The sequence below is a fragment of the Meleagris gallopavo genome, chromosome Z, assembly GCF_905368555.1.
Source record: "Meleagris gallopavo chromosome Z, MGAL_WU_HG_1.1, whole genome shotgun sequence".
In the NCBI taxonomy this organism is placed as follows: domain Eukaryota; kingdom Metazoa; phylum Chordata; class Aves; order Galliformes; family Phasianidae; genus Meleagris; species Meleagris gallopavo.
Window position 1 is genome coordinate 17,281,841 of NC_139435.1, and position 26,780 is coordinate 17,308,620.

Here is a 26,780-nt window from a genome sequence, read left to right on the forward strand (position 1 = left end):
AAATCAAATTTCTCTGAAGGTAACTTATTCTTGCAATCCCCAGAAATCACTAGATATACCACTGTAATACACACAATTGCATAGCAAATCTCATCTACTGGACACAAATACCTATGGCTACAGTTGCTATTTGTGGGTACAAAATAGATGTTTCCTGATAAGGATTATGAAGTAAAGCTGCTAAATCATTTCAAAATTGTCAGAATTCTCAGGTTACTGTTCAGCATCAATATCACATGTTTATGTCTTTGCCATTAATGTAGCATGTCACCAAGACATTTTGAACACAGAATGCAAGCACCGTGCAATTTTCTAGAATACTGGTCTAACTTAAACAAAACATACTGCCCAAATCACCAGTTTTCTGATTTGATTACACAGGCAATAATAATGGCATAAGTAACTTAAACATCCAGCCATTTCATTTAACATTTGCAACAGACAGCTGTGTAGTTAAGTTTTCATATAGGTTCTGCTGATACTGTGAACTGGATTTCTTTGTCTGAGCCTTGCACGTAGTAGAAAAAGGATAAAGACAGAATGAGAGACTTCCTGAAGTCCTTTCCTACTCAAGTTATCCTTTTACCCTATATATTTGCAAGCTTATCTAGCTATTTGCAGGAGGTGACACCACCACTGAAGATGTAAGCAAACTCAGAAGAGAAAGTTTCACTCTCAGCTTATCTATAAGCAACAAAAATACTGATTAATTAGCAAGCAATACAGAGGAAGAATGAATATTCTGTTTTCATTAGGAGGTATAACTACAGCAATCTGTTAAACCAGCAGAAGAGACTGTATTAACACTTACTAAAAGCTCAGCAGACCCTAACAACAAATTAGTTCATTTTAGCTGTAGCAAGAAACATATTAATGCAAAGTGTTTTGACACCAACAGAGGTTCAGACTCAAGAAGATAGCATTTTGCACTTCTTAAAAGATCTATTTAACACTCTTAAGTTAGTTCCAGTTCAGTCTAACAGATGGGTCATTCAAATGAATGACAAATGTTCAATGGATCACAGAACATTGATGAACATCAACAAAGTCTGGGCTTGTATCTGGAGATGATGGTTCGAATCCTATGGATGAACACAGTGCAGCAGACTTGTTAAAAAGTTTGTTCAATTAAACAGCAGTATGCGTAGATTTAGACTGTGTTTGTATACACATTTCACAGCTTGCTGCTTGTTAATGGAGAAATATAAGAATCCAGTCTTATATCCTAGAAGGTTTTGCAGTAACAAACATATGGATGTGATTTTAATGCCAGTGTTCCAATAATTATTGCTCACTACTGTTTTGCAATTTGAGTTTACAGTCGCTACAGGAATTGCTAAGGCATAAAATGCTACAAAACAATAAAAATACATAACAGAAAAATGCTAAACACACATAGTATGCTCAACTAATAGTTTTGGCAACAACTCAGTGGCAGAAGGCACCATCACTTTACTTAAACACAAACTTGCAGGAGTGCCTCATTAGCAGGATATACTGGAATGACTTCCATTAGCTGTAAAAGGTAATATATACAGTAGCAAGGTGAGGTGTAGCTACTTTTCAAGTAGTGTGTTCATGAGAAACTGGAAGCAAACAATGCTGCTACAAAATACAGAATGCAATGAATACATATTTTAATGGAAGATGCCCCAGCGCAGTGACAGTCTCAGTACCACTGTCCTGAAGGAATATGACAGAGTCTATGATTAAATAGCACAAATACAGAACACAGTTCATTGAAAAAAGACAAACAGCTGACTGACAAAAAGCTGAATGGCCATGGCCAGTCAAGTTCATCAGCTAGACGCAGTGTGGATGGACCTTACACATGATGCTGAGTATTCGTCCTGCAAAGCTGTGGAGGCTGACCCTTGACTTCTCAGCACCTTTTTCCCACCAGGGCTGTGAAATTAAAACTTAGCCTACTGGTTAAATATGTCCCATCTTTTGTGTTTGTTAATTGTGAAATATTTGGTGTACAATTAGAGGCTACCACATCCTAGTGTGAGATACAGAGGTTGGTGGCCCTGCATGTGGTAGGGGGGTTGGAGCCTGAGAATCCTTCAAATCCTTTCCAACCCATTCTACAATTCTATGCTTCTATGATCCTGCTCATCAAGTCCTTTATGGCAAGACTGAATATGATATGAACACTGTGCCCTTTAAGAGCTGCTACAGGTAAAATGTCTTCCTCACTAAGTCACAATAGCAGCAAACCACTGTTCAGCCATATTGCAAAGGGAAAGGATATCTTAAATCTAGATCTACAGGATTTCAACAAAATCAATAACTGTCATAAAAAATGGAAATTGTGGCAAAGCAAACATTTTTTGACTAAATATTGCTCAAATAAAACCATTCTTCACATAGGCTCGTCTTGCTTAAAGTCAGTGATTTATCCATGGTGTTCTCTTTTTTTAAGGCATATCAATGTCTACCCTATTAAGGATGAGCAACTGTGCACAGAGTATCATAAATTAGTGGATGCAAGACACTGCAAAACTAGGCTGTGGTACTGTGACAAGCAAGAAAGTGTAGCAGACATAGGAAAAGTTAAAACAGTATTCTATTTACATGCTTCAGTGAACAAGAGGCCACACTTCTATCTGCATGTTCTTTTTTCAAGTGCTTCTGTTTGAAAAAACAATCTTCTTGTTCATAATTAAGTGATGCTAGATCACTTACTACTTCATTTGAGGGCCTCCTTAGCTCTGAACTGTTCATGAACTAAGGCACTCTGTCTACTAAATGAAAGCTTTCATTAAAAAAACAGATTCTATTGCAGAATCAAGCATACAAATCAAGCAGCTAAAATGAGGATGCAGAATTTCAGTTGGCTATTGTCAAACTGCTGAGCACTCAGGTGTTTTTAAAGCTGGCAATCAGTTTTCATATAATACTTACTATCTTCAGTTGTAACCCCAACTTTTTCTTCACTCCAGTCACTCCAAAACCCTACTCCATCTTCCTTCATGCATCGAATTGAAAAGACATACTCTGTGTATGGTCTGAGACCTTGGATGCTGAATGAAGTTCTTGGTGAAGCCGTATCTTCAGGAGGAACCTGTAAGGGAAGGAAGATTGTACAAGCTGATAAAAAAAAGCAAATTTGAAATCTGTACTACTACAGCTTCACATTCAAGAGGAGTATCCACTTCAAACAGCTGAAACGCTATATTACAGGGTCAATACAACAGTGTTCTTGTCCCTTTTATTTCCAAAAGATTAAATTCTCAACCACTGATGTGGCAGGAGTTCAGTCACAGCTCTATACATTTTTTAGGTGCATCATGAAGCATATATGCAAAAACAGGTAAGCAGCTATCTCAGAATAACTCTTACATTCTGTTGAGTCTTTTCATATAGATGATTTTCTGTTTGCGTAACTCTCATAAACATAAGGAATACAAAGTTTCTTCCTTCTCCTGTAACTCCTCTTATTGATATGTAATGCTTAGCAAAGCTCTGAAACATGAGGATGGATATCTCCTGGATTAACCACTGCAGAATACCTGTGCTCGAAAGCATCTATCAAGCTAGAGTACTTAAGATCATGACTTCCAGTGTTTTGCAGTTGACATGGAAATACTTTGAAATATTTTGAAAGTCTAATATTTTCTTTCAGAGCAGTGTAGAACTTTGTTAATAAAAGAGTTTATTTCTCCGTAATTCTTTTTCCTTTTAAAATGGCAACTGAATGCAAAAAAAAGAAAATCTTACTGTATAAGTAGAAAAACATATATAGATAACAGATTAATGTGTTCACACACACACTGATTCCAGCATAAGTAATTCTACTTGCAAGTGAGGCTCTTCGGAGTTTTCTTCTTTTTTAATCAACCAGTTCTATGATTCAACATGTTACATGGGGAAGACAAGTTAAAAAAAGACTTCATAGTACAACAGATCAACAGATTCTGAAATTGCAGGATAAACTGTACTGAACAGTGTTGCGCAAAATATCAATACAGGAGACCTTAAGTTATAAATCTCTGCATTTAAAGCAGATGTTCCTTGAAAGAGATACACCATCCTAGTCACAAGCAGTTTTTGCTATGCTACCTGCTCCAACATTGTATTTTGTGAAGTTAACATCAACATCTCTTTCAAGAAGTCACAAAATTCAAAATACTTTTGGATCTATGTGATGAAACAAAAACTGGACACATTTTTATTAAAAAAATTTCTGGAATACCACTGCTCAGAGAATGCTAAGAAAAAGGGAAAAACTGATAAACTACTGAAGATACAGCTAGGGGATGACTTAAAGGAAAAAAAAACCTCTTGATGACATTGACATATTATACATGTATGACACACACTCATTCTTTCCTGTTGTGATTGTGTCAAGCTAAAGGCATCTATGCAAGACAACCAGACTGTTGTACCGCACATACTCTTGTAGCTATAACCAGTTTTAAAAAAGCATCCCAGCATTCTAAGCTACATTTAGATCAGTAATTTTGCATCAGATCAGAAATAGGCAAAATGTTGGGATACCACATAAATTACAAGATGAGATGAAATGTTAAGTAAACTTCAGCAGTAATTTGACAGATGGCCAGGTTACAGCAGATAGTCACAAGAGACATTCTTGTTACCTGCATCCAGTTTGTATCACTACTGATCCTGTAGCGAATATTGAATTTCAGTTTCATCACAGCTGCTGAAATCCGGTTCTCCCAGGAAAGCTTCAGAACAGTAGGCAGTATTCCTGAGTTGACTGATAGGTTGTGTGGAGGCAGTGGTTTGACTAGAAGAGAAGTAGTCAGTCATCCCTGTAGCTGCATTATTTTTCCATGCCTCTAGCAATTAGTACACTGTGCTGCAGCACTATCATTAAGGCCTTCCACAAGTCCAAATGGCTGCTATTTCACAAAAATTTCTAAAGCAGGCTACATAAGAACTTTGGGCTCTAAAAGCAATCAAATCTTCCAAATTCTGATTTTTGTTCAGCACAGTTCAAGTTCTATCTAATAATACTTGGAGGTGTTATATTTATAATGAAAAATATGAATAGCTATTTAGCAATATGTACAGGAACAGAAGTCATGCATACTACTAAAACTTTATTAATAGGGATATTGATTACCAATCTCAATGGGGTCAAAAACAAGACGATCAGATTCAGCCTTTCCAAGAGCATTTGCCGCTTCTACCCAGACCTCCAGGTTAACAAAGAACTGAACATCAGAAATGGTACAAGAATTATTTACAGATTTCGGTATGCAGTCAGGAAAGCTTTCTCGTGACCTAAGTAAAGAAAAGCATATAAAATTTTATTTCCCTTAGAGATTTTTGTTTTCACATTTAAGGTTTTCTAGCTACCCATACTTTCTACCACATTCATTACCAAAGCACTTTAGAAAAACCAGGGGAAATGGGAAGCTGTAGGCACTTATTCCCAGAGAGGGACTCCAAATCTGTCTGTTCTGCTTTACGTGAGAAGATACCATTTGAAAAACATTTTAATTTGACTTCACAGGAGAAAAAATTTTGCTGAAGATTAGGATTAGACTGTGGACCAATAACACTGAGTTCTTAAGGAATACACAGTAAACAACTACAAAATCCAGTTATTATATGCTGTTATCTTTACCTACTTAGAATGGCACAGAACCATCACCTAAGAAAAAACAGTATATATTTTGGGTCCACCCACATAACAATTAGGTGTACTGTACTCAACCATGTTATATACTTCAAGAACAGAAAAATTAAGATGCTGCTGCTGTAAAATGACTGCAGTAAACAAATTTCAAGTTGGAGTTCTATACTGTGAACTGCTTTAGCTCTGCCCTCCCCTCAAAAACATGCAACAATGTTTCAGAACACTGAATTAAAAAATGATTTCAAAGTATCAAATAACTGCAAGGAAGTTTGGTTTTGCCTACAAAAATTGCTTAAAATCATTTAGATATTATATAAAGAGCTACTTACCACCTATATTTCAATCTAAAATGAGTATCCAGGAATGTATGCCTTCCAGGGTTCCAGGTACAGTTCATAGGATATCTGAGATTTGACAGTTGATATACAATACAACTTAAGTTTTCAGGCTTCTCTGGGGGCACTGTACAAAAAGAATTAGCAATAATTAATATATATATTTCATCATGTACACAATTCCATAAGAATCATGATACATGTTCTGTTACAGCAACTTCAGAAAGCACCAGAAGTATTCTTAGTCACATATTTTTAAAGGAGGAGGAAAACCAAAGTCATTAAGTTCAACCATCTACTCTGAGAAACCATAAACAAAATAAGGAGCAAATGCCTCACAAAGTAACAAACAGATACAAGGCAGATAAAAGTATCGGCCATCTCATCTACCATGCTACACATTTTAAATGACATGGAACAAAAATGACAAGTAGTTGAGCTGCAATGGCATATGCTGACTTTGCCAATAACTTGAGATATAAGGCAATTGTTGTGTGTCTTCTAACTCAACCCATATATGGGAGAGGGAAGGTTTAGTCCCAGATACCTATAAGGAAGATACACAATCTTCACAGCGCACTTCAACAGTATGTAAGAAAATTTCAAAGAGCAGCTGATTTTTTTTTTTTTTTTTTGCTTCTTGAATTCAAATAATGATATACAGAGCTAACACTGAGTTTGTTTGTAGCTTTTAAGATATCACCGTTTACAACAGTCTAATATATTTAATCTATCTTCTTTTTAGTATATTTAATCTATCTTCTTTTCAAGCAGAAGATCCAATTTTAAGCAATTACCAACTTATAAACATACAATTCTGTTCTTCAGTATTTGTACTGTTCTGAAATATACTGTTTCTCTCTGTTCATAGGACATAGGACAAATATACTGTTCATAGGACAGTGACAGAATGAAAATAACTATGCATCTCAAAATTCACATGTGGATTACAACTCAAGTTACCTGTACTGTCATTTAATTTATCACAGGATATTCCAGATGTCCTCTACTTTCCCTATATTTCATCTGTTCCACCTCTCTTGGGAGGAAATGTACTCATCAGAAGTTGAAATGAAAGTGCTTTTCTGCAAAATCTTTTCAACTCATAACAACTCAGAATTGTATTATCTTAAATAGCAAAGCTAAAGCAGCCCTTCGTATAGAATTCCCATAGTAACTCCAGTACCTTCTGCCAACATTAGGAGGCAATGTAATTCACCAGCTATACTCAGGAAGGAATTCAGGACACAGAAACGTTACACCTAAGCCTTGCCTCAAAGAACACTTGCTCAGAACTATGCAAGCACAATCTAGATTGAATAAGGAAAGTTTACAATTAGGAGTACTTTCTTATCTCTAAGAGTACAGTAATTCAATAAGCATCTTCCCTTCTAAAGGCAGCTCAGGTTTAATTTAGTGGTACAGATGGACTAGATATTTCTCAGTCCACTAATGAAGGAAATAGTAAGCTTATTATGCTATTACAAAGGTAGTATTTATAAGTTATTGCACTTCCTTCCTTGCACGGAGGGGGGAGGGGAGAAGGGGGGAAAATATCAAGGAAAGTTCGATTTCTCTTCAGGAACTTTTTAAATTAAACTCCTATCTTCTTTCTGAAATTCAAGGCTGCTTAAATACTTTTATCTGAGTGAAATACTCCAGAATATTTTCCATTTTTTAGAAAACTATTCTATATTTATTCACCAGCTCTTAAGACAGATATTTTATAGTATTTTTTATATAATTATCCAGGAGGTGAGGGACTGGAAATAAACATAAAAGTAAACATTTTTCATTCTTTTCCCTTTTTCACAGAAGCAATTTTCTTGGGAGCTATTGTTGAAACAAGAATTAAATTAAAAAAAAAAAAACAGTACTTACAGCCTACTGTAACTGAAATTCCATAAATATTCTGCTCAATCTGTCCATCTGCTAAAACGTTGCATGTCAATGGAGAAGCCAGAGAAGAAGTGTCATTAAATGTGACACTAGAAACAGTTATATTTATTTCACGGTATTGTTCTTTAGGTACCACCTTATTTTTCATTTTCCATATAATTTGACTAGCATATATATTGCCAAAGTCAAGGCAACTCTCATTCAAAATGCACAGTGCTGTGAAATTAGAACCCAGGGCCAAAACTGGAGACTCCGGAATGATGTGACCACATGACTGAACAAGTCCACCTGAAACTAGAAAAAAAAAAAGTAAAAAAACAACAATGCACTCTAACTGCTGCTACAACACTACTGTAATATTGAAGATATTACTACATCTGCCTAAGCAGGAAACTAGTTACCTGACAGTTACAAAACAAACCAGAGGGGCACAATCAGTCTACCATTACTTAGGCTTCCAAAAAATAGTTCTGCCAAGCAGGAAAATCTCAACTAATAACCACGGGTTTTTAAAAAGACTGAGAGAAAAGTCAAAGACAGAAACATTGAGTATATTTTGAAGGGCAAAGAAACTGAAGTTACTCTTGCATATAAGAAGTTATTTTCTGTTGAGAGTTAACAAGATCTGAGGTGTGCACCTTCGTTGCAGTAGACTAACTGTAGAAGAATCACGTGCAAACAGTTGAATAGTTAAGTTACCTATTTCAGAATCATTGACATGTATAAGAATATTTGGGAATGAAGGTAAACACGTTTTTTTTAAATATTCAGCAATAAAATTGTGATTATTGCTACATAGGTACACAAATGTCAGCTCTTAAAAGATTAAACATCAGATGACTGAAATGCTACCTTGATTAAACCAGCCACAGTAAACATCTTTAGAATGATCACTTCCCACACAACAGAAGTAGCCCACGGTTCCAGTTGATGACAGAGATCACAACTAATTCACTGAAAGCTTAGTGCTTTAACACCTGCTTAGTCCAACCAAGGTAAGCTTTCATTTAGATTTCACCTGGCATATGCAAAATAAAAACCAACAACTTTGAAGCAATACTGCATTTAAAATTACATTTTAATGTGATTTAAAATCACATTAGCAGACTGCAGTGGTGGATTAGGTCCTATACAGTGACCCCACAGAGCTAGCTGTTACAGATGTGAGTCAGTTTCTCTGCCTCTTTACATTAAACAGTCGTAACTAGAAGCAGAGCGGAGTATTAGTTAAGCACTGCATTACCTCACTGCAAGATTAAGAACATAGCCTAGATATTAATAGATCTCTCATTTTCTGCCCCAAACCTGCAACATATATCTAAAGAAAAAGCAGATGTGTGTTTCAAGCATCCAATTAAAGAACTTCTGTAAATCTATTATGTTTAAGATGAATGACTTACCTTCAAAGGAACAAATATTCAAGAACAGATAAAAGCAATGGACCGCCCAGTTCCACCCAGAAAACATGCTGGACAGAATTCCTGTTAAGAGATTAATGGAAAAGAAAGTTCTTTAAGCAACTACTCTTCCCTTTAGATCATGGTCAGATTCAAATTCCTATTTGCTCTATGACAATCTCTCAGGTATACCCTTCCTCCTCTCTGACCCTCCAGAAGTACTATCTTCTTACTCTCTAGGAAAAGAATGGGCATTTTTTTTCCATTCTACACAATGCTAACGTGCTCACAAGCTCAACGTCTATTTAAGACAACTGATGGAGTTCAAAGTCTCTTAACTTACACAGGAGAAGCTATCATACATGAAAAACTTCATGGGTACTTCTGTAGGAGTTCAGCAGTTCTAACAGCATAACACCATGACTCAGATTTTAAAACAAAATCTGTGGTTTGATTATGATTACCATTATCTAGCTTTCAAAGATGCTGATAAAAGCACCTTACGTTAAGGTTCAGAATAACAGACCACAAAATCAAATATTTCATTCACACTTAAATTACTTAAAAATTATGAAGCACAGCTTTCACCTTGAGAACTTCTGACTGCCACAAAAAAACCACTACCTAGCTTGTACAATACTTTCAAGAGCTTCTAACTTCTCAGAAGCTGTTTAAGTTTCCACATTTGCTGTTTCTAAACTACAACAGAGTTCTCTTGCTCTCAGTCTTGAGAAGTCCACAGAACAGTTCAAAAAAACTGAAGCCAGGGGTCAGCTTTCACCTCAGTTCTTTGGAGGCCAGCCTCTTCTCAGTTAGGAAATAGTCCAAATTAACAAAGCAAGCTATATTATGTTTAATCACCTCTATGTGGTTTGCCTACTCAAACGTAGCATCCAGTCCACAACATTATTTCTAAAAACACTGTTCTCATAGCTAGGAACTAAACCTAGATTCTCTAGTTATAAAAATAATTCTAGAAATGCTAGGTTCAGTTCAGCTTCTGAAGTTTTCACCAATCTGACAAAAATTATTTGAAAATTACTCTGCACTTAATCCCAATAAAAGAAAACTCGCTAAGAAATTTAAAACAACTCCACAGTATTCTCTAGAAAAGAAAAGCAGAAATTGCTAATACAAGAGGGAAAGGAAACTGCAACATGTAACAGAAAACACTCCTGTGTTTTGACTACACGCAGTTCCGCAGTTACAAAAAGATGCAAGGCATGCCTTATATATGTCATGCTAGAATGAGACTGTATAAATCATTTATGTACAAATGTATCAACAGCAATCCAAACTCACATTCCTTATACATCAGCATACCTAAGCCCGCAGATTTAAAAAAGAGGCTAAGTAGTATGATGTAAAGAAAATTTATTTTCGTGGGAATTAGAAGACAACACCTGAACAAAAGCTAATCTCAAACCTCTAAAGCAGTGTCTTATCCACAGATGTATTACAGTTTGTACTAAAATAATAGCTATTTAGCAGAATATTTGCATCCATACTTTAGAACTCATTATTCAAAGATAAAAAAATATTAAAGAAAATTATATACTACAAATATAGCTGATTAGAAGATTTGGTAATTTGGTATTTATAGTTGTCAGCAGGTATTTATTTATAAATGTTAAGCAGTAATCAGACTCTGCATGGAGTTCAGAATCAAAAAGTTTTTTCTTTTTAAATATACAATGGTATGAAAATCATCATATGGTTTTCAGTGCAGCAAATCTTTAGATAAACTGAATGCAAGCATACAATGAAAATAAAGCAACTGACTTCTGTTCACTACAGTTGCATCTTCTGCTATGTGAAAAATTAGATTTTTACGCATCCATTTCTCTCTGCATTTTAAAATCCCAATTGGTTCCATAAATTTAAGCAGATCTAGGCAGCGAGCAAGACCAATGGCATTCTGTTGGCTTTGGTCTTAAGTCCATGAGGGAATACTTGCATTTAGTGACCTCTTCCAGTGTCTTAACATACTCTAACATTTATCAGAAGTGTCACTTGCTACCTGAAGCTTGTTGTACATTCAGTACAAGCCTTAAGATTTGTTATTTCAATCAAGATGATTTAAATTAAATAGCTTTGAAACAATGCAACGGAGAAGGTTTTGAAGCTCCTGAAAATCCTACAGAAAAACATGAGATAAGTGGAAAGAAGGAAGATGCACTACTTTCCTGCTGATTGCCAAAAACTGCTAACAATAGCAGATGTAAATTCTATGCTAGAAAAAAAAAAAAAAAGGAAAAAAATGAAGCAAATGTAAAAAGGCAGAACAAAATTCAAGAATAAACAACATTCCTCTCCCAGAAAAAAAAAAAAAAATCAAAAAACAAAAACGTTTGCTATCATTATTAGTGATGTATTAAAAAAAAAAAAGCTGTAACGTCAGCTAAGTATTGCATCATTGCAAAGTTGTTAGTTTTTCTTTTAGTAACCATTTATTTCAGGTTAGACAATAGATTCACAAAGCTAAGTTAAAAACTGTCGATGTAAAAATCACTAAGTTAACTTAAATATGGCTCAGGCTAATCAGAGAAAAGATCTGAGTCACCTGAAGGAACATAAACCCAACTTAATAAACAAAAACCAAATCAGAAATTAACAGCGACATAGAATTCTAACATTTCTTCTGAAGTGTAATTTTTTTTATATGAAAACAAAATAAGATGAAGTCATCATTTTAAATAAATACCATTATTGAGATTCAACTCTTTTCCCTGTTTACTTGTCCTGTGCATAATCTAATTTACACATGAGAAACCTGAGGTCTGATTCCCTGCTACTCTGCACTTTGGAGAGCTTAGTATTCATTTTAAGGGAGGGAAAAAAAACCCCACCAAAACAACAATCTCTCCACAGCTCATAATATCATTTCACTGTACTCAGCTCCTGAAAGGCAGGAGAACTGAGAGTCATGCTCCATCATCTGCAAAGAAACATTTAATTGGAAATCCCACTTGCCTACACTATAAGGAAGCAAACAGATGTGAACTGTATCTTCAAAAAAATCGCACTGAGCTCAGCATACATCAGAATAGCCTAAAAGTAGACATATCTGACATTTTCCTCTTCTAATTAATCCAATTACAAGATTTAAGCTGCAGACACCTGAGTCCACAAATAGGCTACTACGATGCCCTCTAATGCATGCTATTTTTAAAACAAAACATGAATTTCTCTTTTTATAAGATTAATTCTTAAGTGAAATTTAATTACGGAGAAAAGAATCCAAGTTACACTGAACAGTTCCATTCATCCTGCCTAGAAGACAGTTGTAGGAAAAAAAAAAATTAAGGGCCTAATACCTAACAAAACAAACAGCCACACTTTACAGTATGGGAGAGATTTCTACAGATATGTTTGCTTTCTAATCCAAGCACATAAAAGTTTGCCAGTACAGAAAACTTGCATATAAGCAAAGTACACAAAACTTGGCAAGATGTTGTCATTCAAAGAGACATACTACTAAATACCTATTGTTTACGGCTAACAGCTTTGTATGTCAGACTAAGTAGCAGGTCTGTATGAAGGAAAACTCAGACTCAGCAATTAGGCAGCACAGCCAGAAATCCTGTTTTACAAGCGGGTGCTTTTTGTTTGGAATCGAATGTGAAAGTTCAACTTGACACTGAACTAATGCTGGCACAGATAGTCTGTTCAGAAGCTTCTTCTTTAGGAAAAAAAAAACTAGATCAACAATTTATCTACACTATGTACTTGTTCCAGACCACTAAAACAGTTTTTCCTAGCCAAGCTTACATAGGTACAATGCTAAGTAAAGAAGAAAGGGAAGCAGAGAAAGAAATGGATATTGGAAAATATAACCACAGTAAAAACAAAAAAACAATATGATCAGTTTAGAACTATTTGTGGTGACAGCCTTTAGCTCACATATTGTTATTTTTAAGAGGAAACCAACAGCTCAAGAATTGATCTGTGGAAACCTAGAAACCTGCCTGAAGTCAAGCACCATATGCGTGGAGTAGCAACAGTATTTGGTTATCACAATTTTAAAATACCTTTTGAAGAAATATCAGGGATTCAAGCAAAAGGGGTGGCTTTACTTATTCTAAGCAACATACAAAAACTTGTTATTTTAATCTTATTTCATAAGTTATGAAAAAAATCCTCAAATGAATAACATGACGACTATAATTCAAGTGACACACAAATGACAATTTCAGTTAAAGAAACTACAGCAAAGTGGCATCATCTTGCTAGAGAATTCCACTTACAAATCAGGCAGCATAGGTTACACCAAGACTCCACAGGGAGGTGTTAGGTCTAGTAAGGCTAAACACCAGGTCAATCACAGAAGCTCAAAGGCTGCTGGCAAACAGATTCCTGTTTATGAGGAACTTCTAGAAAAAAAAAAAAAAGAGTCAAGCTTACACTTTTAAGCAGTAATCTCTCACCCAGAATCCACATATCTCTGGTAAGCAGAGTGAGGAAGCTGTATACAGAAGTTATACTGCAAATCAGAGCTACTGCTTGAGGTTTCATAACAAGGAAAAGAGTACTTAAAACCAATCCAAAAGCTGCATCTATCCTCAAGTACTTCTGATTACTCAAGCTATAACTGCTTTCTAATTAAGAGTATTTCATCTGCAAGCTTCCTTCCTTCCTCCAAGCCTACATCCTCTTTGGCTATACTTATGAGACTCAAACACATTTTCAAAGAGAATCACTTGAAAATCTTAAATAGCTAAAATTGGAAATTTACTTTAAACATTAGGAGAAAATTCTTTACTCAGAGGGTGATGAGGTGCTAGAAGAGGCTGTCCAAGAAGCTGTGGGTGCCCCCTCCCCAGAGGTATTCAAGGTCAGTCTGGATGAGGCCCTAGGCAGCCCCATCTATTGGGTGGCAGCCCTGCCCATAGCAGGAGGCTGGAACAGAGTGAGTTTTAAGGTCCCTTCCAACCAAAGCCATTCCACGACTCTATAATCTTACACACATAGTATACTCTGAAATTCATCTTCATACTGAAGGTATACTCCACTATAGAATAACCTCTATTGTTTAGTTTGGAAGGGATCTCTGGGTCCACCTGGTCCAACCCCCTCTGCTCAAGAAGGACAACCTGGAGCACTGTGCCCAGGCCCATGTGCATGCAGCTTTTGGAGATCCCTGAGGAGGAGACTCTACAACCTCTCCAGGCAACCTATGCCAGTTCTCCAACTGCACAGCCCAGAATTGCTGCCTGGTGTTCTAGTTAGTGCCCATTGCCTCCTGTCCTGCACAGGGCACCACTGAAAAGAGTGGTTCCATCCACTTTATCTAAAAATACATGGAGGATACATTGATAAGATCCCTCAAGCTTTCTCTTCTCCAGACTGAACAACCCCAGCTCTCCCTCAGAACTAATGTCATATGAGATGCTGTAGCTCCTTCATCACTTTTATTGACCTTTACTGAACTCTTTCCAGCATGTCCATGTCTCTCTTGTACTGTGGAGCCCAGAACAGTACTCCAGAGGGAGCCTCACTACTGCTGAGCAGAAAAAAAAAAGAAAAAAAAAAGATCACCTTTCTAGACCTGCTGGCAGCACTTTGCCTAATGCAGCCCAGAGAACTAGTATCCTACTTTGTGACACAATCTGCTGGTTCATGTTCAAGCTGGTGTACACCAGGATCCTTTGTTCTCTTCTGCCAGGCTGCTATTCAGCTTGGTGACCCCCAAGCTGGTACTCTTGCCTGGGTTTGTTCTCTTCCATGTACAGACTCAGCATTTCTTGTTGAACTGCAATGCAATGGCTCCTATTAGCTAACTTTTCCAGCCTACTGAAGTCCCCCTGGATGACAGTATCTCCCAGTTCTGGATCATCTGCAAATACAATGAAAGTACACTCTGGCTAATCATCAACATGTAAAACAGGAATGGAAACAGTATGGTGCATTGTGCATACAACTAGTCATTGCCACTCCACCTACCACCAATCATCACAATATGCTCACAGTTTTTCATCCACTTCACTGTCCACACATACACTAACAGTTTGTCTATGAGATTCTTATGGTGGTCAGTGTCAGAGGTCTTAGTGAAGATCTGCAACAGCCCTCATTTTAGTTCCTAGTCTTCCTTTAATTAAAAATCCACTCACAGAAGCCTTTTCTGACATGTGTGATATCCCTTGGCTAGATTGAATTCCATTTAAAATTTAGCTTTCCTAACTTAATCCTCTGATGCTTGAACAACATCTGTATTTCTTTCAGACTCCTCATCCTTGCCTCCACTCCTCTGTATGATTCCATCTTGTGTTTGAGTTTGGCCAAGAGCTCCTTGCTCATCCATGCAGACCTCTCAGCAAATTTGCTTAACTTCCTCTTTATGGGAATACTCTGCTCTTGAACTTGGAAAAAATGATCCTTCAGTATAAACTAGCTTTCTTGGGTTCCTCTTATCCTCAACGGCCTTACCCCAGGCAATTCTTATTCTTCCAAGCAGATCTTCGACAAGGCTAAACTCTTCCCTCCTATAGTACAGGTTGGGATATTACTTTTCACACTCCTCCCTGACCCAACAAGGATCCTGAACTGTACAGCCTTGTGGTCACTGCAGCCAAGGCTGCCTTTGACCTTCACATTCCCAAGTAACTTCTAATTGCTGGTGAATATGAGGTTTACAAGACCACTTCTTGTACAGAAGTTATCAGCATACTCCAGGAACCTCCTGGATTGCTTATGTCCTGCTGCATCGTCTCTCTCTCTCTCACTTTCCTGTTGCTATACACCAACAAATATAGCTTGTTAAATTCAGAAATTACTTGATTTCAGCAGATGATACCTTTTATGAATCATTACTCCTTTGAAATTAATAATATTTAGTTAATAACTAAATTTATGTTGTATGAAGAGGACAAACATTCTTAACGTTACCAAGAGTCTGAACTCTTCCATTTGTAGACCTCTGTTTTTTTCCCCCTTCTGAATAACAGCACAGAATACCAGTAACAAAACTGTTAACTCTACTGGATTCTACCTGGTTTCTCTGTCAGAGATACTTAACAAGCAACAAATCGCAACCAGCTGGCAGCCACCTAGTCAGCCTGAAACAAGAGTGAGAACTATGAGACTGGAATTTATTTGCTCTCCACTGCCAGTCCATTTGGCAAACTGTTCTCCTTTGTGCCTGAATTTCATCAACTGTAAGATGGAAATACTGACAACAGTCTTCTTGAGGAAGACTATAAGAGACTCACTGCAGGGACAGGTGGAGTTCAGGGACACTCTGAATGTGCTCAAAGGCCCAGCCTGCACACTGCACCCACACGTCATTGCTCTCGCCGTTGGGCGTAGTGTAAAACAAAACATATATTTCTTCCAAGATCACGAATTTTCTACATCCTGGACTAAAAGATACATGAAAGGCATGCAACAACACAAAGCACATTTCAGTGAGAAAGAAGAGACATGCTGATATGTTCAATCTCACCAGACCTACGGACATCTGAAAAACATACGTCCGAAAGACACAGCCACGAGGGGGGCACAGCACCTCCATTAGGACTGCCAACACACCGCACCACCGGAGGAAAACACAGATAACCCACTCGCCACGCCAACGGCTCGGCCAATCGGCACCGGCCCAGGCCGGAGGAGTACTGCCGAGGCACTCCCAGCACACGGGATCCGCAGCCAAACCCCGGCCCCACAGCGGGCAAAGCCACTCCGCGCCTCCGGGCTACAGCCCACGGCGGCGAGAAGAGGCGTCCTCCCGGGGCCGGCACCGCCGCCTCCGGCCCGGGAAAGCCGCAGAGGGGCGGCCGGGCCGCGGGGACAAACGAGGTCCGGCGATCGGCGCGGGGCGGCGTTCGCTCCCGCCTTCGCAGCGAGCCTTGGCCGCACGCCCACCCACCAGGCCTGCCCGCCCGCGGCGCGCGGCCCGGCCCGCGGAGCCCGGCCCCGGCGCGGCTCGGCACGGAGACTCCCGGGGCGGAGCGGCCTACCGGCCCACCGACGGCCGCCCCACCGGGAGGGGCGCGTCGAGCCCCCCTAGAACCGCAGAAAGAACGGGGCGGTGGGGTGGGGACGAAGGAGCGAGAGGGAACCGCCCGCGGCCACACGAGCCCCCTACCGCACCACGCCTCACCTGCCGTGCGGCACCGCCTGCCGGCGCCCCGCCGCCAGCCCTAAATAACGGCCCCGCCGCAGCCCCGCCGCCGCCGCCACCGCCCCGTCGTCCCGCACGCGAGGCCCCACGCCCGGCTACGTCCTCCCCGCCCCCACCGCCCGTCCCTCTCGGCGGCCGCCGCCATTGGCGCGCGGGGCGCTGACGCCGCCGGCAGGGGCGGGGGGAGGAGCTTCCCGTAAGGCGGCGGCCCGTGCCGGGAGCCGGGCGCGAGGCGCGGCGGGGCCGGCTCCTGAGGGGCGGCGGATGGCGGCGGCGACCGTGCGCCCGCTTCCCCCGCGCGCTGCTTGGCGCCTCGGCCGGCCCCCCGGCTCCCACCTGCGCGGTGCCTGCTGGCTGAGACGCGCGGACCGCGCCGCTCCGTCTGAGAGCTTTTCCCGGCCCGCTCGGCCGGCCCGGCAGCCGGCGGTCCTTCCCGGTGTTTCGCAAGCTGCCCCGCGAGCGCGGGAGGCCGGAGCGCAGGCTTATCGACGGCAGCCGTGTTAGCCGAGCTCTGTTATCAGGACCAGCCCCCTAGAAGAAGTGTTCGTGGAATGCTGGACTGCTAGGGGATACGCACGGTTTGTGTGCTTGCTCTTGTGTGCCGTAATTCACTGAGTCTCAAAAAATGACTTAGGTGCACGGGACACACGTACTGTCAATTGTCCTCTTGATTTCAGATTAAATTTTCGGGTTCAGAAATAAGAAGAAACAGGTGTAAGTGCCACATACACAGGCTTGCACCTTGTTAAGTGTCTCCGGCTGTTTTTTTGGGGAATGTACTGGATGTCCACAATGTATGCCAGAGCTGCTTCCTGCCACTTGTGTTAGGCTTTTGTGTAATGTGTAATTCTGATACAACTTACGACCTTGAGTGGAACATGAGTATATCTTCATGCTAGTTACTTCATGAGAGCAGTAGGCAGATCAGCCAGGTGTGTGAGAAGGGTGTCTAGACCAGTATCCTACTTCAGTCACTGGCTTATATGATCTGCTAATGGGAAAGATGAAGAACTTTCTAAACAGTAGTGGGAGATAACCTCTTATCTCACACGTTTAATTCCAGTCTCTGTGTTTGATTTACGTCTGGAAATTGTTTAATATCCTCAGCTGTTGGTCTGTTACCAACTGAGGATGTTACATACAAAGCTGGCTCTGGAAGTAATGCCTCCTATTTTATTATATTGGCCTGCAGCATCACAGGTGCATGTTGGTGGTATGGCAGTAGAGACTGAACCTTCCCACCAGTATCCCATTACATTTTTTATTTGCCATATGACAGATGGCAGCAGAGGGACAGTCTGACAAAATAGTGGCTGACATAAAATGCATGTGAAGAAAAAGTATGTCACTGAATTCTGCCATGTGGAAAAAATGGCACCACTGACATTCATGGATGCTTGCTGAGCACTGATGGAGACCAACCAGTTGATGCGAGTATAGTAAGTGGTGAGCGATGTGTTCCAGTGACAGTGGATCACCTTCACTGGTGCAGACTGTTACAAGTGAAGCATGCAGGCTCTTGTTCATCACTGGCAAAAATGCATAGCTAATGGTGACTATGTTGAAAAATCGTGGTTTGTAGCTGAGAATGTGTGCTACTAAATAGTTTTATTGTGTACTTTGTATCTTTTCCCATGGAAACAAATAGGAGGCATTACTTTTAGAGCGATCTGTGCATTTTGTAGATAGCAGAAAGTAAAGCTGGAAGAGCTTTTCAAAGGTCATTTAGTGTTTTCCTTTCCTCAAGACAAAATCAACTATCAATCACTGAATAATTCTGATAGGTATTTATCTTGCCTGCAGTTTAAACTTATTACTTATGTTCCTATATTCAGCTCGCGCACTTTCTAGCAACCTTAAATACTTGTGGTGTTACTATTTCTCCCATTGGTAGTCTCTGCACTTAGGAGGCTTTCCTAGCAGGCTTTTGTATGTTCAAACCATTCTTAAAGCATGAGGACAGGCGAGAGTTAGGCATCGTTCCACAGTTTATTCACTAAGAAGAAAAGTACCAGCATTAAAATTTGTCACATTCTTCTTTGTCTTCAGTTTATGGTTCCAGGTGTGTTTGTGCTCGTTTTGATGTGAGAATGATGTATAATTAGATATTAGTATTTTTATGGATGTTGAAATGAGTATCTTTATGAATATTTCTGCTTCAGTATCCTTAAAAGATGTCTGTGTTTGGCAACAGAAGTTTAAGTGAAACTAGACTCCAGTGAGAGGAGCAGCAAAAATACTTTTTTTTTTTTTTTTTTCCTCCTCCTTTCTTGTTTTGGTGTCCTGTCAGATCATTAGAGTTCTTCTGGTAAATAGGTCTTGCCAGGCATGAACTATCAAGTCTCCCCCCATCCCCCAGCCAACGGAAAGCCTCTTGTGACATTCTCATCCCGAAATCTGATAGCCTGAAGCAATTCTTGATTTATTTCCAGAACTCCTAGAACAACACACTCTCACACTTCAAATCCATTCTGGTATCAGGCACGTAAGCATATGCAGAGATTCTTTAAATAAGCAAGAATTTTTGTGTTTCACAGGCTATTTATGGGATCGGTGTAAAATGATTTTTGAACAGCTGAAGTTGTGCACAACAATAAAATGATTTTTTTTGCAGTTTTACTTTTTGTACTGGCACAAACTATGATTAATTTAGTAACAATTTAGTTGTGTTATTCTATATTGTGTGAGCTCTTTTGGGCTTTCCCAAAAATTTCCTGCAGATTTGGAAAGCACTGATAGCATCCTTGCCAGTATATATATTATCTCTTCTTCAGAGCATTCTCCAATCTCTCAGTGTACTGGAAGACAACTGGAAAATAGAAGGAAATAGTTTCATGGATGGAATAAGTGCCATTTCTCTACAGTCAGACAGTGGGCACAAGTCAGTCCTCTGTTTTCCATCAGCCCTAACAGCAACTGTGTCACGGTTGGTGGTGCAGCTGCTGACCTCAAGCATGTCCTGAAGACAGTCTTAATGGCCTCTGTTGATCAGTTTTTGCCTTGTCAGTGCAGTGATTTTTGGTCAGGACTGCTGTTTGTCTTGCCTTACGCTACTCTGAATAACTGGTTTGAAATCTACGTTGCAAATGTGTGGGTTTTAAACCCAGCAGCTGCTCAACCATTTGCTCACCCCACCGCACCTCTCTGGGAGACAGGAGAGAGAATTCAGGGAAAAAAGTAGAACTTGTAGGTTGAGATAAAAAATACTGATAACAAAAAGGAAGAGAGGAATAAAAGTAATAATAAAAAGATGTACACATGAATGTCTCTCTACAAAACAAGTGATGCACAATGGAATTAATCACCACTCGTCAACCAAAGCTGAACCTGTTGTTAAGCAGCAGCAGCTCTCCCCCAGCCAGCTCCCTGCAGTTTTGCGGTTTTTGTATGATGCCACCTAGTATGCAATATGTCTTTGTCTAGTTTGAGTCATCTGCCCTGGTTTTGTCCAGCTCCTTGTGCCCCTCCAGTTATTCACTGGCAGGGCAGTGTAAGAAGCTGAAATGTCCTTAGCTCTGTGCAGCGCTGCTCAGCAACTACTAAAACACTAGTGTATTATCAATACTGTTTTTTCTCCTAAAGCCTAAGTACCAGACATTATGAAGAAAATCTGCTTTGTCCCAGCTGAAACCAGGACAAAGTGGAAATAAGTGGAATTAAAGTTTGTAACTTATATTTTCCCTAACTGTTTACCATTACTCCAGGATGTGATTTCTAGTAATATTTTCCTTCTTTTGCAGGCAAGACTGAATGTTGTGGGCAATTCTGTTACATCACTCAGTGAGTGAAGTTTTGTTATGATTCTTATGAAACCTATGTTTTTAATCTAACAGGCAGTTTGTACATGCTGCAGTGATTTCTAGTTTTCTGTCAGCGTCTTCTCTAGTAATAAATGCTTCATTTTGTACCTTGTTGGTGGAGATAAAACTTAGAAGTGTGATCTTATACACTGGGCCCAAACTGTGTAAACAACATGGTACTTAGGAACAGAAATCTTCTAGCCTAGAATATTAAATTAATTGTCTGGACTATGTCCTTTTAAATTATATAGACTGTACTTTCTACAATACACAAAGAATTGGACTGTTTTTAGAACATCATTAAGCACGTGCCAGTGCAAATACCTCTCCAATTTAGAGATAACAATGTGATGTGGGACCTTGTCAGAAGCCTTGCACAAGTCCAGGTAGATGACATCAGTTGTTCTTTCTTTGTTCATTGATATCATCACTCCATAATAGGCCACGAGGTCAATCAGGGATGATCTGCCCTTGGTGAAGCCATACTGGCTGTCTTGGATTACCTCATCTCACACATGTCTTTACATTTCTTCTAGGATGATTTGTTCCATGGGCAATACCACATGAGGAACATTAGGGACTGGCAAAAATTTCTAGGTGCTGCTTGATTGGGAAAATAGAGAAATTTTTAGACGTTGTAGAGACTGCCTAGGAACAAACTTGTACCTTTTATAATGGATAATGGATAATTTCAGCCATTTTGTGGCAGGTTTCGACAAAGTATGCAGTTGATACACAATCCACTGAATCCCATAGCAAATGTGTTACAGGCAGGAAGAGATCTTTCTGAAATCCACAGTTACCTTGTAATGTAATGTAATGATGTAATGATATCAAGCATCCCGTCAGGGGTGTGAAAAGACTCCTCAGTCCAGGATACTTGTGGTTTTGTTAGAAATGAGACACTGCCAGCACTGGGATTTTGGGGAAGATTTTTAGTCATGGAGACATTAAACAATGATACAGTGGTGATGTTCTGACCCATGACAAGTCAGAGACATTTTCTGTGAGATGGCTGAATCACTGTATTAAACTATTCATCTGGGGAGTTCAGTGACACATCCAAACCCCTTACTGAAGTGATGGTGTTATTTCAGCTTCAGTCACTGTCCTGAATTTGAACTTGCAAATACAGGGTTTTCAGGGTCCTTATGTCTAAGACATATCTCTGCATTCTGACATTATTTGGCAGTAAGAAATGTCACTTTTTTCTCCAAGAGTGAAAAGAACTAGTCCTTTGGCCTAAGTGGCCAGTAAAGTAGTACTCTGGTGCTGAAGGCATTGTTTTCTTGGTCATGAAGTTGTGGTAAAGTCTCCTGAAGAAGAAAGAAATATATAGCAGCAAGGTTAAGTGGGTGATGTAACTATTAGAAATGATTTAGTGAGGATCGCAGCATTTCCCAGCCTCATAACTTGCATGAGCTGCTGAGTGGCAGCAAAAAACAGACTTGGTAATTCATTACTTACTTTTAGGAGAGATTAGAGAATGCTGTTTGTTCCCTAAAATGATTAGATGTTTGCAGTCTTTGTGATGAGGGGGTAGAAGTTCACTGAGCCAAGCAGCTCAGTGAACCAGTAAAATACAAACAACCTAGGCAAAAGCAAGTCCCCTTGATACTGGGTAACACTTGTTGCACCAAGCAGCAGATGATGGGTGTGGCGACTGGCTTTGCCATGATGAGTGAGCCGGTCCTCTTCTTAGGTATCCTTGTAGCTAGTAGGTTACTAAAAATAAGTCTCAGAACAAGGTCTTACAAAATTTAATTAGGACATGTAGAACTCTAAACAGGCCCCAGCAATTCAGGAAAGGTCTTGTGATCATTGGAAGAAGTTGGAAATGATAATAGCTGACACCTATACAAGTGATAAACTTATCAAGGGAGCTTAGGGCTGTTGAAGTGAACTTGATGCAATATTTTTGTTGTGATTACTCCTTGATTCTCAAGAAGAGGAATGACAACATAATGAAGTTACAGCAGGGCATATGGATTAGAAAGAAGATTGGTTGTAGCCCACAAGAAAAAAATAATGGCGCATGTGATAGACTAGAGCTGAATTAAGAAATCAGCTTCTTTTTTTCTGGGGTGGAAATTATAAAGCTAATATTTTATATAGTTTTAACTAATGGAATGTGCTGCTAAGTAGTGTTTTTGTTTTTGTTTTTGTTTTTGTTCCTCCCCCCCCCCCCAAAAAAGACAGTGAGTTGAACAATCAAAAAAATCTTAGCTTTACTGGAGGAACTTGGCCAAAAGTGAGGGGAGAAAAAAAGGAAAAGTCTTCTAAATCAAAACAAGCAAAGAAACAGCAGAGGAGATAAAATACTAAAAAAACTGAAATTCTGCAAACAGAGCAAATTCTTCAGTTAGAATGAGAAATACAGTGAAATTGCAGTTCACCATGAGGAAATGCTGACTCAGACTTGTAGCTGAGATGAACTCAAATGGTTCTATGGTTCTATGAAGGTGTTAGGACATGCTGCAGTCACTTATGCTGCCCATGAATTTAAAATGCTTTTGGCAACTACGAAAAAATCTTTGTAGTGATTCTGCATACACAGCCTAAAGCGTAGTTGTGTCCTTGAACAAATGCTTAGGGCAGAACTCTTGGAAATTGGGCAAGAAGGCCCAACTAGAAATAGCAGAAGATGATAAAAGAAAGGAGGGTGGTGTGCTAAGAAGGACTGGGATTATCTTTCTTACATGGCCACAAAGATGTTTATGAGATGTTTATGAGTCCAACAAGAGGTATTCCAGAAAACATAGGTTAGTCTTTGCCAAAGTAGCTTAATATTTGAACAAGATAAGATCATGTGTGAAGGACAATGAACTGAGCCTAAATATGGGCTGGCAGATGTAATAATAGCAATAGAAAAAGTTGTTCTGAAAATTCAAGGCCAGAGTTGAGTCTGTTTTGCTGTAGGATGTATCTTCACAATCACTTTGTGTTAGGTTGATGTAATTTTGGATTCCTTCTGATAATGAATTCTTAAAAAGTGACTCTTTTCATCATTTCCAATGAGCAAGGAAACAAACCTAGTCAAACTAATAGTGGCTGATAATGGTTATTCACACCTTCCTAGTGTTTTGTTCTTATAACAATTTTCCAGTTAGTGCAGAACAAAATCACATGAAATACCTCTTCAGATTTTACGGCAATTGCATTGCAAGGCACAGAATTTCAAGTGGAGCTCTTTCTTGTGGCCCTCAACTTTGAAGTGGAGCAGAGACAGCTGAGCTCTGTACTTTGGTTTCTCCGTTGCACAGTGGACCTTGCCACCTCAAGAATCATGAATCTGCTACCCCCCTGCCACATGCAGGGCCAACAACCTCCCCATTTCATACTAGACCAGGCTGCTCAGAGCCCTGTCCAATCTGGCCTTGAACACCTCTAGGGATGGGGCATCCACAACCTCTCTGGGCAGCCTGTTCCAGCACCTCACCACTCTCTCTGTAAAGAACTTAAAACTAGTCTGTGTGAGAGCTGGTCGTAGGTAATGGAATGACTAAGCACTAAGAGATAGTACTGCCTTTTCATCCTTTTTCCAAATGCAAGGCATAGTTCTTAATTTGTATAGAGAGAGCAGGATCTTAAAACAACGCAACATTAAAAAAAACCTGCCACATTTAAAATAGAATGAGGTATCAGGTATGCAAGATTCCTGCCACATATGTTCCCATGCACAAAGAGAAGATGTTATAACAAACAACAGCCTTGTACTTCAAGCTGCTCTGTTTCATAACTGTTAGTCATGCCGTTTAAGGTTCTGTCTTGCTGGAAAGTGCTTAGCAAGATGTTTGTGTTTTAATAACCTGAATGCAGTAGAAAATAGTTCTGCTTGACTTACTTTGACAACCTTAAGCCTGCTTCCTGTGAATTCACACATCAGGGTAACACCCAGCTTCTGAAGACCTATTCTGTTGCAGCTTGCTGGGCATGTATTGAGTTATTGTTATGGTTGAAAAGGTTGGCTTTCTGAAATTACAGCGAGTACAAAGATTACAGAGGTGAAAACTACTACCAAATTCTACTTTCCCCCTGCTATATATACTGTAGACATAAATCGATACAGTGAGATAGCACTTGATTTCCAGGAAAACAGCTATCAGCGATGATATACAGTTAATTGCTTTAAAGTGATGCATATTGAAAAAGGGATCTTGACAGCTTTGTGCTTGAAGTTTTCTACTTGAGCTGTTTTAAAACACAAAGGACTGGAGACTGTCACTACAAGAAAAATGATGTAGGCATCATGGGGAAATACATTCTCATCCGTAAAACCAAAGCTAAGTTCTGTATAAGAGAATCCCTCATTCATTCAGTGATGTTATTCAGAATAAGTCTGCATGTAGAAAAGTATATTCAGCTGTGAGCATTATACAGAGAGAAATGTCACCACACACACGCACACACACACACACACACACAAAAAGCATTCTCACTAGGAATCTTGTATGATTGAGAAATGGAAAGAATGGTAAGAATAGAGACCAGAAACAACTGAAGAAATCGTAACAAAATTTAGCACACTGAGTGCATGTGAATGTATAAATAAAAGATACAAGGAGTATAGAAATTTGTACATGAAATTGCAGTACAAAAAGATTATGTATAAAATGAAATAAACAACAGAATGAAAGCGACCAAAGGAGAATAAGCATTCAGTAATGATTTCCCATTGTTAAGACATACTAGACTGTGGTATGGCTTGCATCAGCTTTGGTCTTAAATCATTTATTATCTAGAGTGAATTATATATTTAGATACCCAGGAAACTTATGCATTCTCTGGAAAATGGAAGAAACAGTAATGATTTGTATTAATCAATTCATACCACAACTGTATATCTGGTACAAAGTCAAGTGGTAAACATTTTTGCCCCACATGATTCACTGACTTTGAAGATCTACATTGTATTTCACATTTCTAATCTTCCTGATCTATGTTCTCATTCCTCTACTTTACCATTATTGCTTAGCATTTATTACTATCTTTTCCAATTACCTTCTGGTGCTTGCTTTTTCTCTTCCATTGTCAATCTTACTTTCCTATTTTCTCTGCTCTCATTAGTTTAAATACAGCTGTTATAGTCAGAACTTGTGCAGAATCAGTCCCCCAGAACTGCTTTTAAAGTGTCATTATAGCACAAAAGTTAATATTTGTGTATCATATTTATACTATCATTCATATATACAGCACAACATTTTTCACTTAATTCTGCAGAAAATCTAAAGTTGCAGAGAATTCCTTTAGGTCTCATCTCACCACCTGCAGTATCAAATGCTTTGATACTGCAGAACTCAGAACTCTGAGTCAGAACTCAGCGATTAATAATTGTAGTGGAATAAGGCATAAGAAAGCTGGTATCCCAGAAGCTCATTGTCTTGCTGCTGTATAACGTGTGGAAAGATACAGACTTTCTAGCAGAATCAAAGGTCTTGAACAATCAAAGAAAATGACAGACAAATGTTCATAGTTAGAAATGTAACATGCAAACCAAATTGTCATGCTAATAGTAGACTAACTTTCCTTTACAGTAAAGACCATAAAAACAATATAATTGTCTACTCCTTTCTTTCTCACTCTCCTGTCATTTCTGGCAGAAATGTCAAAATG

General features: G+C 39.2%; 1 protein-coding gene and 1 long non-coding RNA gene across 3 annotated transcripts in view; one reads left to right on the plus strand and one right to left on the minus strand.

The window, feature by feature from the left end:
• Window positions 1-17,480, minus strand: part of IL6ST (interleukin 6 cytokine family signal transducer) — a 36,044-nt gene extending 18,564 nt beyond the window's left edge. Inside the window, exons 1-8 of one of the 2 annotated variants that reach the window (XM_085213904.1) lie at window positions 17,347-17,480; window positions 13,493-13,618; window positions 9,249-9,329; window positions 7,831-8,142; window positions 5,944-6,076; window positions 5,096-5,256; window positions 4,605-4,756; window positions 2,908-3,067 (exon numbers count right to left, since the gene is read on the minus strand). In XM_085213904.1, coding sequence (XP_085070030.1) covers window positions 2,908-3,067; window positions 4,605-4,756; window positions 5,096-5,256; window positions 5,944-6,076; window positions 7,831-8,142; window positions 9,249-9,315 — 985 coding nt within the window. In that variant the 5' untranslated portion in view covers window positions 9,316-9,329; window positions 13,493-13,618; window positions 17,347-17,480. The remainder of the gene's footprint in view (window positions 1-2,907; window positions 3,068-4,604; window positions 4,757-5,095; window positions 5,257-5,943; window positions 6,077-7,830; window positions 8,143-9,248; window positions 9,330-13,492; window positions 13,619-17,346) is intronic. The other variant, XM_085213905.1, reaches the window with a different exon arrangement.
• The window catches only part of LOC146542145 (uncharacterized), a 38,995-nt gene continuing 29,622 nt past the window's right edge, over window positions 17,408-26,780 (plus strand). The window contains exon 1 of the long non-coding RNA XR_014880600.1: window positions 17,408-17,945. This is a non-coding gene — a long non-coding RNA (uncharacterized LOC146542145). The remainder of the gene's footprint in view (window positions 17,946-26,780) is intronic.